The sequence below is a fragment of the Artemia sp. Qi Xiang Cuo genome, chromosome 10, assembly GCF_049724085.1.
Source record: "Artemia sp. Qi Xiang Cuo chromosome 10, ASM4972408v1, whole genome shotgun sequence".
NCBI classification, from domain to species: Eukaryota; Metazoa; Arthropoda; class Branchiopoda; order Anostraca; family Artemiidae; genus Artemia; species Artemia sp. Qi Xiang Cuo.
The window spans coordinates 73053772-73068995 of record NC_142803.1 but is presented as its reverse complement, the minus strand read 5'-3'; the positions used below and the strand labels follow the sequence as shown (position 1 = coordinate 73068995).

Genomic DNA, 15224 nt, shown 5'->3' with positions numbered 1-15224 from the left:
GTGTTAAGTTTTAATGTCGCTCCTTACTTTCAGTTTAAAAAACTTGTTTCTTTTTATTTAATCTTTTAAGGAACATGTAACTTTAACTAGCAAAGTTATTGCAAGAAATCTCGGTATAATGAAGAAACTCCAACATTTTTTTCCCAAGTCTGTCCTTCGCTATCTTTATTTTTCTTTAATACACCCGTATATACTTTATTGTTCGAGTATTTGGCTCTCTACTTTTTCTTCTGTCCTAAAACCAATAAGAGTTCTACAAAATCATGCCGTAAGAATTTTAGTCGGTATATCTCCACGTATGTCTGTTCGAGAAATTTACCCAACTTTAAAAATTTTGCTGGCTGCAGGCCTTCGTGAATTCTATATATTGCGGTTTATTTTTGGACTGCAGCAGGATGTTCAGCCTCGTTCTTTTGATTATTTATTGTCCATTAGGTCTACTGTTCATTCTCATGATAGAAGGGGTAGCGCGGACTTCTGTGTACCTAGAGGTATATCTTCCCGTTCATGTTTTTCTGTTTTTTATAGAGGTACACGGAAATGGAATAGTTTGAATAGTGATATTAAGACTATTGGTGATCCCAATATTTTTAGAAAAATCATTAAGGAACTGTTTTTTGCTGAATATGAGTTTTGATTGATTTATTGATTTATTTATTGTGGGGTTTTTGTTGATATGATATTCCCAGAGAAAGTATAATATATGATATTATTTTGTATTTATTGTTCAGTGTGATGGTATTAGTGGTATCGGTGGCCAAGTGTTCTTTGTTTTAAGGATTTTTTTTCTCTACCTCGCCCATGGACAAGCTTTGTTTTTTAGGGGAGGAAGTAATAATTTTTTGTTGATATGTTTTTTTTTTCAATAAATCTTTCTTTCTTCTTTCTTATTGTCGCCTATCTTAGTTTTGACAAGACTTTTGAAGACCCTAAATTTCAGCTGAGGGGGCAATCAGAGGTCTGGGGGCAGGTGACCCCTGCCCCATAGTAAATTAAACCCCTTTGCTATCCCCCAATTCAAAAATATATTTTGGGTCGTCTGTGCGTCATTGCACTTTTGATTGTCTTCTATGTTTTGATTGTCTACTCTAGTAAAGCCCTGACGTTCAAATGCGGAAAAACTACGTATTCATTCAAGCATGTGAAAATACCTTAAAAGTTTTGCTGGGTCTGCCATGGTATCTAAAAAGTACATTTATTTTGGAAAAACGCCATGACTTACTGCTACTAACAACACACTGCAGCACCAAGTCACATGAGGCAAACACAGCTACACACGCTCCTCCTCCATCCCAATCTAATTTCCCTTAAGTCTTTCCTTAAGAAATCCTCCCGCCCCAACCAAGGACGACCTGCTTTTCGTTTAGCCCTAGACGGTTGGTTGACAAGGACAATCATTGGCAATATGTCATCCTTCATTCGCAGAACTTGCCCTAGCCATCTCAAACTTTCTCTGAATATAGCCCTAGAGAGTGGGATTGAACCACACTTTTAGTAAGGCCTACTGACTGAAATACGGTCAGTTGGTCGGGTATCCAAAACAGTCCGTAGGCAGTTTCTCTCGAAAACATCTAGCAAATCCTGCTCCGTTTCTAGGAGTAAAACCTTTCGAAATAGAAGGCTATATGAAGAAATCTCAAATACCCTCAGTTAATCTGAAAATATTACCAATGGTAAAATAGTTTACTCTAGTTCTAAGTGACCTGACAGGCTCCAATGTGCTGGGGCACTTCTTTCCTGGTATGTTTGGAGTCCATTCAAAAAATTTGATTTTTATAGATAACTGAAAATAAAACACATTCACAACAAAAACAAAAATCAGATGGCCTGTATTGCATCGTAGCGTGGAATTGGTTGAACTGAAACAATAAAAAAAAGTCCGCCTCTTTTTTTTAATATGGATCAAGAGAAATTACCACCAGCTTTTATTACAAGGCTGTTCACTGTTCAGCAGGTTTTATTAAATTTTTACTGGCTTTTTGGTACACCTTTTATTTACCAGTTTGCTTTTTAACGACAAATTAGTAAAAGAAAGTAAAGGGTAAAGGGCGATAAAGCGAAATCTGAGAATTTTTGAGGCTTAAAAGCAGCAACAATGTATAATAATAAAGGGTAATAAATCATAAAAAGTAATTTTTGTTCAAATTAGCTACTATTTGGATACTATTATTTGGTCGAAAGAGACAATTTCATGACCAATTTTGAAGTAGTCTCAAAACTTTCTTCCAGAAATACACTCTGTGATGAACTTATGTCGGTTCCCTATTAAGAGAAGGGATGATTGGTCAAAACCTGTTATTTATTTTAATATCTTGGTTTTGTTATAGTATATAAACTATTTATACTTAGTTAGATTATAACATGCAATTGCTAAATGTAGAAAGGAAATTCAACTGGGAGGGTACACCCCCGCCCCACCCCACCATTCGGGTTCCTATACCCTCCCCGGTGGGGCGGGTTCATATTAGAGTACACTAGAAGGCCTCAACTCCGCTATTGTTTAACGTTGTTTCAATAATTCACACAACGATATATTATTTAAAACAATATATCATTCAAAAAGTAATACATATAGAAAATATTATCGAAATGATTCAATTAAATTTGCATTACTAGAGAACACGGAAATTTGTTCAGTGAACTTAGAAAAAATTAACTATTATGTTTTATATCATAAGCTTGGTACTATTTTACTTGGTCCTCTATATTGTATTATAAATATTATATTACATGTTTAAAGTGACTTATGCTTGGTTACCAACAGGCGTAAGATTTATATGCCAACCGAGCCGCGATAATTCCTTTATCATTGCGGAATTTAGCACGCTGCAAGTTTTCGTGCTTGATCAAAATGAAGTTTTTTCAGCTCTTTGTAGCGATATTTTACTGGACACGAAATCAAAGACTTACTTCCGCAAAATTATGATAATTCCTACCTTATTTTAAACTGATGAAGTTAATACCAAACTAAACGGAGTAACACGAATCTTTGGTGTTTTCATATGGGCGTAATAAGAATTATTGATGCTACTAGTACTAACAACCCACTGTAGCACCAAGCCGCCTGTGGCCAGTAAAATTACGCAAGCCAAGAAATACGGTTAGTCAGACGGGTACCCAAAATAATTCGTTCTAATTTCGCTAAAACCTCTCCTTACGACATACTCCCATCCCATTCGGGGGACCTGCTTTTCGTTTGGCCGTAGATGGTTGGCAAACAAGGCCGATCTTTGGCAATCTGCGATCCTTCAGCAGCAGAACATGTCCAAGCCATATCAACCTTTCTTTTATTATATCCCTAGAAAGTTGGATTGAACCACATTTTTCGCACAGTTTACGAAGTTTTGCCAGGCGGATAACCAAAACAATCCGTAGACAGGAGTTATTCAGGCACTATTAGACGGGTTAGGGTGTCCGATCCGTCATAGGCTCCTTCCTCCGTCCAAATCCCCAAAAACGGAATCCTGCTTGCTTGGACACATAGTGCCGTTAGGGTGGGCCTTTCACGAGTTTGCCAACCCAGAACCGTGTAAAAAAATTATTTATAGGCAGAATATGTTTAAGGTCACAAGGCACAGTACGCTGAAAGTGGAATATGCAGGTGCGAAATATGCATCATCTGCACTGAGATGTCCATTGAATCTGGCCAAAAACCAGCGTTTTACCATGTCGTATATCATTATTCCCTCGAGATACTTAGAAAAGTCCCTGGTGTTGCCTAATTTGTAAATAACTATTCCTGTTCTGAGTTATTCTGTTTTCTTAGACTTTAGGTCTTCCCACCCCCTGAGGCCCATAAGGCATCAACAGCTGTCTTCTAAGCTGCAAGATCCTGAGTCAGCAACTAAATCTCCTTCTTTAATCTCTTTACCATAGCAGCCTCCTTTTCAAGGGAATAAACTAGTGTGATCTTCTGCCTACCCCTCCTTCACAGGAGGGTCTTGGCTAGAGATATCCAAATTCAGGCTTTCAAACCCTGAGTAAACCTTTCAACGTCTTCTACGAATGTAACAGGTTACCAAAGATTGTTTTGCTAGCTCCAATCTCTGTATTCTGTACTCCCCCAAACTATTGAACTACGACTGCTGAGTCATTGCGAATGTCATTCAGCCACATAGCGTGTGAGTCATCCTGCGCTCAAAGTGAGTCATCCTGAGGATATTGCAGTTATTTAGTGTGCGTAGTTGAGTATATGCAGCTATTTTATTACAGTTTTCTACAGTTGAATCTGTCTATTACCGTATTATTACTGTGAAATATGTTCACGCTGCGTTAGTAACATAAGTTTAAGATGTTTTTCTTTGTTTACTTTATTCGGGAATTCTTTGTTGCTAGTTCATGCATCTTTGAAATACTTGGCTGACACACAACTGGCTGAGAGAGCTTCCTTTCAATCGGGAGTCCCATCTAAATACTTCTCATGCAAAGTGTTTCTATTTGACAGTTTTTTTTTAAGAAAGAAAAATTTTTAAAGTTGTGTAAATTTCCCGAACAGACATACGTGGAGATATACCGGCTAAAATTCTTACTGCATGATTTTGTAGAACTCTTATTGGTTTTAGGATAGAAGAAAAAGTAGAGAGCAAAATACTCGAACAATAAAGTATATACGGGTGAATTAAAGAAAAATAAAGATGGCGAAGGACAGACTTGGGAAAACAATGTTGGAGTTTCTTCATTATACCGAGATTTCTTGCCAAAATTTTGCTAGTTAAAGTTACATGTTCCTTAAAAGATAGAGTTTCATCTATTACAATCCCAAGGTTTTTAAAAGACACAGTCCGTTTTATAACGCTATTGGGCATATCTAATTCCTTGGCCCATGGGTAAAAGTTTGATGATCGCGAGAAAATAATAAAGTTAGACTTAGCCATGTTAATCTTTAATTTATTTACCCTCAGCCATGCTGTAATTCTATTAACTGATTCCTTCATGGAAATCTGCAGCAGCTCCGCTGTCTTAGCTGTGCTAATGGTTGTTGTGTCATCAGCAAAAAGTGAAACTGTTTCATTAGTCGGGTTTACCGTTAGTTCATTTATTCTAGAGCAAAAATTATTTAGACAATTTGGTAAATCATTAATAAATATCAAGAATAATATAGGACCGAGAAACTACATTTTTAACTGTAGTTTATTAAAAATACTTTTTTTCCAAAAAAGGGCCAACTTTTAACAATACTTTCCTACACTTTGGGTTTCTTCGTTTATTATGCGCTTTTTTTTTAACTTTATTTTGAGTTTTCCTCTTTTTTAGTTTATGTATTCTGTTAAAAAAGGGTCCTTGAAGCAATCCAAAAAAATATAAATTTATTTGTTCTCAATGTCAATATAAAATACTATCTCATTTTTGTTTACTTTTTTACTCTTATTTCAGAAAAAATTTAAAATTCTTTCAAAATTACAACAAGAAAGAATTATGTCATTGTGCATGTAGTGTAGATTTTCAAGTTTTTGTCTGAGTCTGTCAATCAAATCCAGAGCTGCTGTATGTAACACAAATCCTCATCTGCGTTACAAAGTAGGAGGTAGAGGGGGAGGTCAAAGACATTCTACATGGACAACTCACATGGAAACTTGAATGACCCCTAAATCTAAAAAGAGATTTAAGAAGGGTTTTAATTGAGCAGACTGTCCTAATTAGAGCCACAAGTAAGGCGTAAATAAAAAGTCAGAGACCAGCTAAGATTGTTAACTACATAACCTGGACACAAGGACGAGAAAGAGGGAATCTTCTGGAAACATCAGTTCAAAGGACCTCTCCAAAACTGTAGCCAATGAATTCCCTTTTTTTGCGGTTTAACCCCCCCCCCAAACAAAAGACACAAAAAACTCGATTCTTCTCTAAAAATCAGATCTGTCTACACTTAAGATAAAATTAGTAGTTTTTTTTCAGCATAGTTCTTGATGTGATATAGCGGCCGCACCCTCTGGTGTAAACGAGCTTGCTTTATCATGACTAGCCCAGGGCCTCAAAAAGTGCATTTTATGCCAAAATCTCCTGACTCAAAAATTTTTCTAAAGATTTCCTAAATCCCTTCCTCCTTTTCCAAAAAATGGGTGAAACCTGACACAATACTTTCCTACACTTTGGGTTTCTTTATTTTTTATGATCTTTTTTGTTACTTCATTTTGTTTTTCCTCTTTTCTAGTTTATGTATTGTATTAGAAAAAGGTCCTTGAAATGATCCAAAATATGGATTTTAATTTTGTTTTCATTTTAAAAATATAATATTGTCTCATTTTTTACCTTTATCCTTTAAACTTAAATTGCAGAGAAAATTTAAATTCATCCTAAATCAGAACAAGAAAGAATTATGTCACAGTGCATGGAATGTAGATTTTCAAATATTTTATGAGTATGTAAATCAAATCTAGAACTCCTGTGTGTGACGCAAACCCTCAATTGCGTTACAATCAGTAGGGAGGAGAGGGGGGTTGAATACACCGACCTATTGGAAAATAGTGCATTACTGTCAAAATTACTGCAAATAGTACATTATTTAACTTTCCTAAGCTTCATTTCTCTTTATCTCTTTTTAAGATGAACAAACAACAATTCATGATATCATGATTGATTCGATTTACCTGGACACCGAAATCGGGTGAAGCAGAGGTCCAGCAACATCCAATAATAGCTGCACCAAGCATTGCTGTAACTGCCAAATCATTGTTTGGCAGATAACCAGCAACAACGTCCCCTTTGCGAAGACCCATCTTTGTGAAGCACTTAGCAAAACTGAAAGCTTGACTCTTGAGTCCACCATACGATATTTCTTTAACTATCTGGGCTTCCCCTGAAACAAATATGCAATTTTTCGCACTTAATTCGAAGGAGACTAATTAGAAATTGCACTTAAAGAACCTAACTACAGACGGAGGAGGGGAGTTAGCCCCCCCCCCCTAGAGGTAACCCAAGAATTCTATCATATAATATTTTGCGGGGAAACACGCAATTTACTGACAATGAAATACACGCAAACACAAACTTTGTACATATGATCTCTAGAAAGAGATTAAAGAGTCATTTGGATTAAAGATTAAAGAGCTCAATGACTTTAATTGAGCTCTGATTAAATAGATTAAATTGTAATTGAGCAGACATGTAAAACATAGAGCAACATTTAAGGCATAAATAAAAGGTCGGAGACCAGCTAAGATTGTTAACTATCTTACCTTCACACAAGAAAGGGAACGGGGGGAATCCCCCTGCAACATCGGTCCAAAGGACCTCTTCCAAAACTGTAGCCAATACATTACTTTTTTTTTAGGGTTGATCCCTTCCCCAAACAAAAAAAAATACTTCGATTCTTCATTTTATTCGACATAGCTCTTGAGATTAGTCAGGGGCCTCAAAAAGTGCATTTTATGCCAAAATTTCCGAAAATCTCCATGGTCATTCAGGTAAATATTGAAGGGTGTTTTATTTCGGGGGGGGGGAGGGGGTCAAATTTATTGGCTGTGCCCTTTTACGATTATATATTTAGTTACTTACTTAGTAAGAAATTAGTTTGTTCAAAAGAAATTTATAAGGAATTTCAAGTTATCAGTCAGAGGTTTAGGGAGGCAGATACCCCTTGGAGTACATGCCAGTTATGTTAACGAATATCAGTTATAAAAGATTTGAATACAGCTAATCGTCATCATTGCTTGTGCGGGTAAGACAGTAAAAAATGTCAAGTTTCGAGGAAAAAAGAAGAAAGAATGGCTTGTCATGATATCAAACAAGCAAGTGAACAAATTTTTAAACATGTATATCTGTCTTGAAATAAATATAGAACATGTCTGTTAGCCTGTAAGCATTTTGAAATTCTGGTAATTCTTTGGAGCCTGGCAATAAAAAACTGATAGATAATCCATCTCTAAAATTATCAAATATCGTTGCGACCAAAGAGGGCGTAGTTGTTCATAATTTTGTGTCAGACTTTTTGATTTCGCATTGTAATGATTTAAGTTCATTGTTTTGTGCTATATTTTCGTGTTACCTTCATAACTTATAACGTAAAAAGATTTTGGAAATCGAAATATTCTATTTTCTTCATGATATATTCCTTTTTTATTCTTCGTCTTCCATTATGGTGCTGAATTAGGAGAGTATATATATAAGCATGCAAAGTTGGTACTACTTATCACTATTCCCTGGAGACACAGCCACAGACAAGATGTACGTAATACACATGTCCAACTGAAATAATTTTATCTCCATCCTTTAACTTGCAAAACTTCAAGACTCCTACACCAACACTATAAACGTTTGCCTCTTTGTTAGCAACCGCAAAAGATTATATGAAGTACCCTGGCAATGATGCCAGTTCATCTGCCAGCAATCTAATGTTTTTGCCTCATTTGGTTGCATTGGATAAGCTTACAGTTGTGATGAAGACACCGGCTCGTCATGTATTGTAAGGGTCAAGGTTGTACCTTCCTTTGTGCTGGATGGTTATGGCCTCCTATTATAAATAGATTCAAGCAGCATGTGTCGCCTCAGACCAATTAGTAGTCGGAAATTTTGCTTCTTTATTTCTTCAACCATGTCTACGCCAATGATTAAGAGAGTATATTGCAAACTTTCCCTGTCATAAGACCTGGTTATACTTATTTTTTACCCCACTTGGAACCCGGTGCGGGGCCCATTAAGGTCAACTAGTCTTTCTGGCACATCACAACAAAGTCTCTTATGCGAGAATACTCCTTGGGAGTTGCAATTCCTGATGCTAGGACCAGGTACCCCAGTACCATTTACCACCCCCTTTACCCATGTGGCATTTTTGTATTATACTCTGACCCTGATTGAGTTCTCTTCCTGTCTCATAGAAAAACATTTTGGACAAAAATCAAACTCACTCAAGAATTTGTTGTACAGTGTATCAATAATGCACTCTTTGTCTTTTTTTTCAATCCTTTTCTACGTTTGCTTATCACCTTGATTGGTGGTAAGTTTTGCAACTGTACCGGGAGCAAAATGCGATATATTTAAAATACAAGATTCTTTCCTTATAAATATTATTCAGGCAGAAATTAAACGTCCAATAATTGAGTTCAAATACCGCTACCAATAGTCTAAATTCTTAATCAGCAAAAATATAATTTGAATTCTAGCTTCAGTCAAACAACGACTCTAGCCGTTAAAATTTTGCTAAGATAATTAGTAACAAAAAAAATTCTACGCTCAATATTTCTAAGGAAGTTTAAATGGCAAGAACCGTGTGAACGCTTGAATCTTCAGAAAAATTTAAAAGAAATTATTGGACGAAAGGTTCGCATCCTTGGGGCCACTCGGGCCAATTGTGAGCCAGTTCTTACAGCGCAGGACTGAAGAGCTACGTTTGATAGTGGGGTAAAAATGCCTTTTGAAAAGATTCGTAATGTAGAAGCAGGACCATTCAGATAGAAGTCTTAAATTCTTTCAAGTTGTATCTCGGTCACCATTATTGTCATTTGGAGTGACCCACTGCTGTTCACCTAAATAAGTAAGTTACAATAAACCTATTGCTTTTTTATCTGTGTTTATTTCATCTTATATGTCTGGATCTAGTCTAATAATAGGTAATTAGTTCGCATGTCTCCAAGGTAACGCTCCCAGGGGAATCTGATCTCCAGATAGCTCGAGAAAAAAGAGGCGACGTTTATATGTCTACATTTTCTATTTCCCCCCATTAATCGAGGGCGGCCCTAGCCTAGTTGACAAAATCTTTAGCCCTATAAGCGGTGCTATCGGGAAGTTACAAGGTGTAAGTTCACGACCTTTGGGCGTAATATTGCCTTTAACACGTTCAATATTTAGTACCATACTTAGTATAAACAGCCAAAATTCTTCATCGCCACAAATACCAATTTTTCCATCGCTACACAACCTCAGCAAAACGTGTCTTCTTTTGTCCCAGCCGACTAAATAGGCTTTTTCTTATTCCTTGCCCTTTTTCTTCGCTTGTCAACAGGTACTGGTAACAACACTAAGAATAATCCTCTTTTTAGAGTAGAATTTAATTTAAGCATATCTTTTTAGAATTTTAGAATTTTATTTAAACATATCACAGTATGCTTGCCGAATTTGAATTTTACGTCACAAATGGCACTAGCATATATATATATATATATATATATATATATATATATATATATATATATATATTATATATATATATATATATATATATATATATATATATATATATATATATATATATATATATATATATATATATATATATATATATATATATATATATATATATATATATATATATATATATATATATATATATATATATATATATATATATATATATATATATATATATATATATATATATATATATATATATATATATATATATATATATATATATATTATATATATATATATATATATATTATGTTTAAGAGGTTGGTAAATTATGTTTATTATGTTTAATTACTTGGCAAAAAAAAAAAAAAAAAAAAAAAAAAAAAAAAAAAAAAAAAAAAAAAATTGTCGTCCTAATCCAGCAATTGAGACAAATGTGCACTTCAACGAGGCTTTTACCTTACCCATCTATCCAACTACCTAGGACCAAACTGTATACCCGAACCGTCAACCAAATAGAAAAGTCCAAATCCATGCAAAGTTGTCATCAATAAATGTAAGTCGTTGTAAATTGATCGTTGTAAAGTCGTTGTAAGTCGTTGTAGCAAAAGCACCTTAAATCTAGAAAAATATTTCCAAGTAGAACCTTCCATTTAGGGCTCATCAGAAGAAATACCACCTGCCTTAACGGGTTTCGAGGCTTTACATTCTTTACCCGGCACGGTGGAGCCTCTACCATAAGATCTATATGGTAACCCTATGTCAGGTCAAACTTGTGAAATACATGCATACTAGTCAAGCTATTAAAAATTACATACAAAACGTGTTTCAATGTTTCCATAATAAAATCCCAGAGGTCACTGAAAGAGACCATTCTGGAACAAATGAAGACATGTCCAGATGTATCTTTTATTGTATCTTATACCAATTTAAAGATCCTCAAGCTTGTTTGAAACCCAGTACAAACTCAAACTTCCAAAAATGAAAAGCGCAAGAGAAATTATATTAAAATATCATTCAGTATTTCTTTATAATTTTTTGTACATTTACTTAAAAGTTCATGATACATGAAACTAAATTTTTTGAATTGCCAACTAATTTTTTTGGCAGAAAACCTCTTAAGATCAGTTTTTCGCTCAGCTTTTTACATCTATTTTTAAAATCTGTATAATTACTGCATATTTTTGCATACCTAAATAATTGGGAATAATAAGCTGAATAAGTAATATTTGAATGTATATTACTTTCAAGAAATGGAAAATTAATTACTTCAAAATTAAAATCATCCGTTTTATTATATAATTTAAAAACTAATTTATTATTATTTGAAATAATATATATATATATATATATATATATATATATATATATATATATATATATATATATATATATATATATATATATATATATATATATATATATATATATATATATATATATATATATATATATATATATATATATATATATATATATATATATATATATATATATATATATATATATATAGTTTGTGTGTTTGTCTGTTTTTGTTTTTGTTTTTGTTTTGTTTTGTTTTTTTTTTTTTTTTTGTTGTTGTTTTTTTGTTTTTTTGTTGTTGTTGGTGTTTTGTTTTTTAGTTTTTGAGTGTGTGTTTGTGTATATATATATATATATATATATATATATATATATATATTGACCTTCACATCAAATATGTACCACTGTACAAAATACATAAATAAGGTGAGTCAAAACTTAGTTAAAAAGTCAAAAAGAAAAAATAATAGTTAACAATAAAATTAACGTCTATTTTTCTTGGCTTTAACAGAACTCTTGCAATATTTTTCATGTTTAGCGGGAATGGGAGTCAGTTTGGGGACTTTTTGGGATTTTATACGGGATGGTCTGTTTCGGACGGGAAGGTAGGGTTCGGGGATGATGGAACGTAATCGGGAAACCAGGATCTTGGTACCGAAACGAAGGCACAGGAGGTTCCTTCTCTCGGCCAACGTGGTAACCTTGAACATACCTAGTAGATAATGATATGGAACCTTCCCTTCGCCATTTATTATTCTAAGTGCTCGTTTTGGACATTTTCAATCTTATAAAATGCTTATCATCAAAACATAGTCGCTTCAACAATTGGTACGTTCTCAGGCATCGTAATTTTAGAGAGGATGTGTCTATCTCTTATTGTCCCATTTTTAGTGCAGCCTTTCAAGCTGGGGTCCATACACTCAGACTATCTGGTCACTTCATTGTGCGAACTTACCTCATTGCAATGGAGTTAAAGAGCAATGAAAAATATTACGATATGTCAAATACAATAAGTACGTAATCTTCCCCCTGAATGAGGTCACCTCTGTTTTACCGACGGAAATCAAGGGTTAGGGGCAATCTCAAGCTTGACAAAGTTCCCCGTTACTTTGTCCCATCGGCAACGCGATTCAGTTGACCTTGAACGGTCTAATTAAAAGACTTTTAACTTCCCGTTCCGTTAAGTTACGTCGATAGTTAATAGTTTTTATATTAGAACTATAATAAATATAACTATAATATAACTATAATAATTAGTTTCTAAATTTAAATAGCTATGGCAACACTGACGAAGATGTGATACTGCCATAAAAACCTCATAATTTTGAAACAAAAAAGAAAAATCTTAGAAAATCACAGTTTTCAGGTACGATTAGACCTAAAATGTATCCAGTAGGCACACTAATCTTTATTTTGATGTCCTTGGTACTTTAAATAGTCTGCAAATTCAAACGATTGGATATTATTTTCACTGTCCTTGGTACTTTTAAAAATTCAGTAGGCCTAAGTGCAAAAATATATAGCGTTTAAGAAGTATCATGGCTTGCATTCGCTGCCGTTTAAGATGGGGAACATTTTTTATATATATATATAAAAGTACCTTTTTTGGTGCGCCATATTTAATTTACAATTATGTTTTATGGCAACACAGATCTTTCTATTCTTTTTTTAACTTTTTATCTGCTTAATATTAACATGTTTTAGCTCAGCAATGTCAACTATAATAATTACGTCTATGGGGTTAGATATTACTTCATATTTTGCCAGCACATTAACTCGACAATATTTTCATTTCACTCTTATGCTACGTTCTCATATAATTTATAGCATAACATACTATATTTATTTTTCAAAAACTTATGGAAATACGGCATTGGAGTATTGACATAATAATGACAAGTAAAAGAAAAACACATCCACAATGCATGAACAACTGAAAAAAAAAATTCAGCTACTCAACAATGTTTGAAATTAGGGGGGGGGGTATGAATAGAGTTAACTATTAAGAATCCTCCACTTCGCTTTTTGGTGTCCTGTCCTTCCACCCACACAGAATTTTGTAACACTTAATTAAATAGAACTGTTTGAATTGGTGGGTAGAAACTTACTCATTCATATATCTTTAAAAATTAGTAAAAATCAGGGATTGAATTTTTTCAGTCTATGCACTTTGAACTTCTAAAAATCAGTCTATGCACTATGCACTTTCTGACTAAAGCGGGCTCTAAATAAAAAAAAAAAAAAAAAAAAAAAAAAAAAAAAAAAAAAAAAAAATGCGAGGGAAAAAATCGGCAAAAATTATGATGTGCAAGGCCGTATCTAGGGGGTAAATTTAAACTGGTACTTTAAATAGCCTAGTACTGAATTAAGTTTTGTGACCATGAAACTCTACCAATAAAAACGTCAACTACAGCCCTTTTTAACTCCAATAACTGCTCTCCAAGGCAAAAAGCATAAATTTAAGTTTGCGGGTCATTCAATTACCCAATTCTTTTTCTAAACACAATCTCTCCAGAACTTGAAATATTTGTAATTGTCCCCTTTCCTAGTTTTTGAAGAATACCATTTTGGGTATTTTCACGAGGAAAAATCTAAAAACACAGTTTGTCCCTATATAAGTTTGGAAGTTAATACATCTTGGGGAATGAAAGTATATAAAGAAATTATAATTTAAGTTTGTTTACCACTATTTTAATGTCACTAAAAACTTTCTATAGACTAGCAGTTTGACTAGCAGTTGACTAGCAGTTTGACTAGCATAGTAGTTTGACTAGCAGTAGACTAGCAGTTTGACTAGCAGGGTAGACTAGCATTTGACTAGCAGTTTGACTAGCAGTTGACTAGTAGTTTGACTAGCAGTTGACTAGCAGTTTGACTAGCAGGGTAGACTAGCAGTTTGACTAGCAGTTTGACTAGCAGGGTAGACTAGCAGTTTGACTAGCAGTTGACTATCAGTTTAACTAGGAGGGTAGACTAGCAGTTGACTAGTAGTTTGACTAGCAGGGTAGACTAGAAGTTGACTAGCAGTTTGACTAGCAGGGTAGACTAGCAGTTGACTAGCAGTTTGACTAGCAGGGTAGAACAGCAGTTGACTGGCAGTTTGACTAGCAGGTTTGAATAGAAGTTGACTGGCAGTTTGATTAGCAGGGTAGACTAGCAGTTGACTGGCAGTTTAACTAAAAGGGTGGAATAGCAGTTGACTACTGGAAAGTAGTCATTTGAGTACTGAAATATGTTTTGTCCAAATCCCAGCGGGTCCCCTTAGCTTACCATCACTGTGGATGCAAATAATAGATAGAGGCCCCTAGGGAAACTTTAATCAAATAAGTGTGAGATATACACTCTAAATTTGGAAACAGCAATACAAGGTACACATGCAGCACACCAATGGGGGATATATATTTTTAAAAAGGAAAACTGACCAGTACAAATCAACGCCATCCTATTATCTTCTTCGCCAATGTGTTTGAATATATTTTCTGCGTAGTTTAATTTTGATCCTTCAAACCATTTAGGAGGTGGGGTACCCATTCTGTCATGTTCCACTACTTTTTTGAATTGGTCTTTCAGTATAATATGACAATAGTCCACAACTGCAGACCAGTGCAGCTCTATATTCTGTAAGGTCCATTTATGAAAATCATCATAGGAAACTGGAAAAAAACGTCAAATTTTAGATACTGCAAAAAAAAATAATCAAAGAATATATTATGCGCAACAGCAATCATTAAAAACTAGAACGAACATAAGGTGCATTTGTTAATTTTGACAATGCTATGTTTTTTTTTTGGGGGGGGGGACAATGTAAAATTGAATTCAAAAATTCGTATATGAAAAACATTAAATTGTTTTCTTGACCT

At 34.2% G+C, this 15224-nt stretch overlaps 1 protein-coding gene across 2 annotated transcripts in view; it reads right to left on the bottom strand.

The window, feature by feature from the left end:
* LOC148948144 (acetoacetyl-CoA synthetase-like) overlaps positions 1-15224 on the bottom strand; it is an 89164-nt gene that overhangs the window by 65828 nt on the left and 8112 nt on the right. For both annotated transcript variants that reach the window (XM_089095706.1, XM_089095704.1), the window contains exons 3-4: positions 14787-15017; positions 6585-6793 (exon numbers count right to left, since the gene is read on the bottom strand). In XM_089095706.1, the coding sequence (XP_088951832.1) occupies positions 6585-6793; positions 14787-15017 (440 nt within the window). The remainder of the gene's footprint in view (positions 1-6584; positions 6794-14786; positions 15018-15224) is intronic.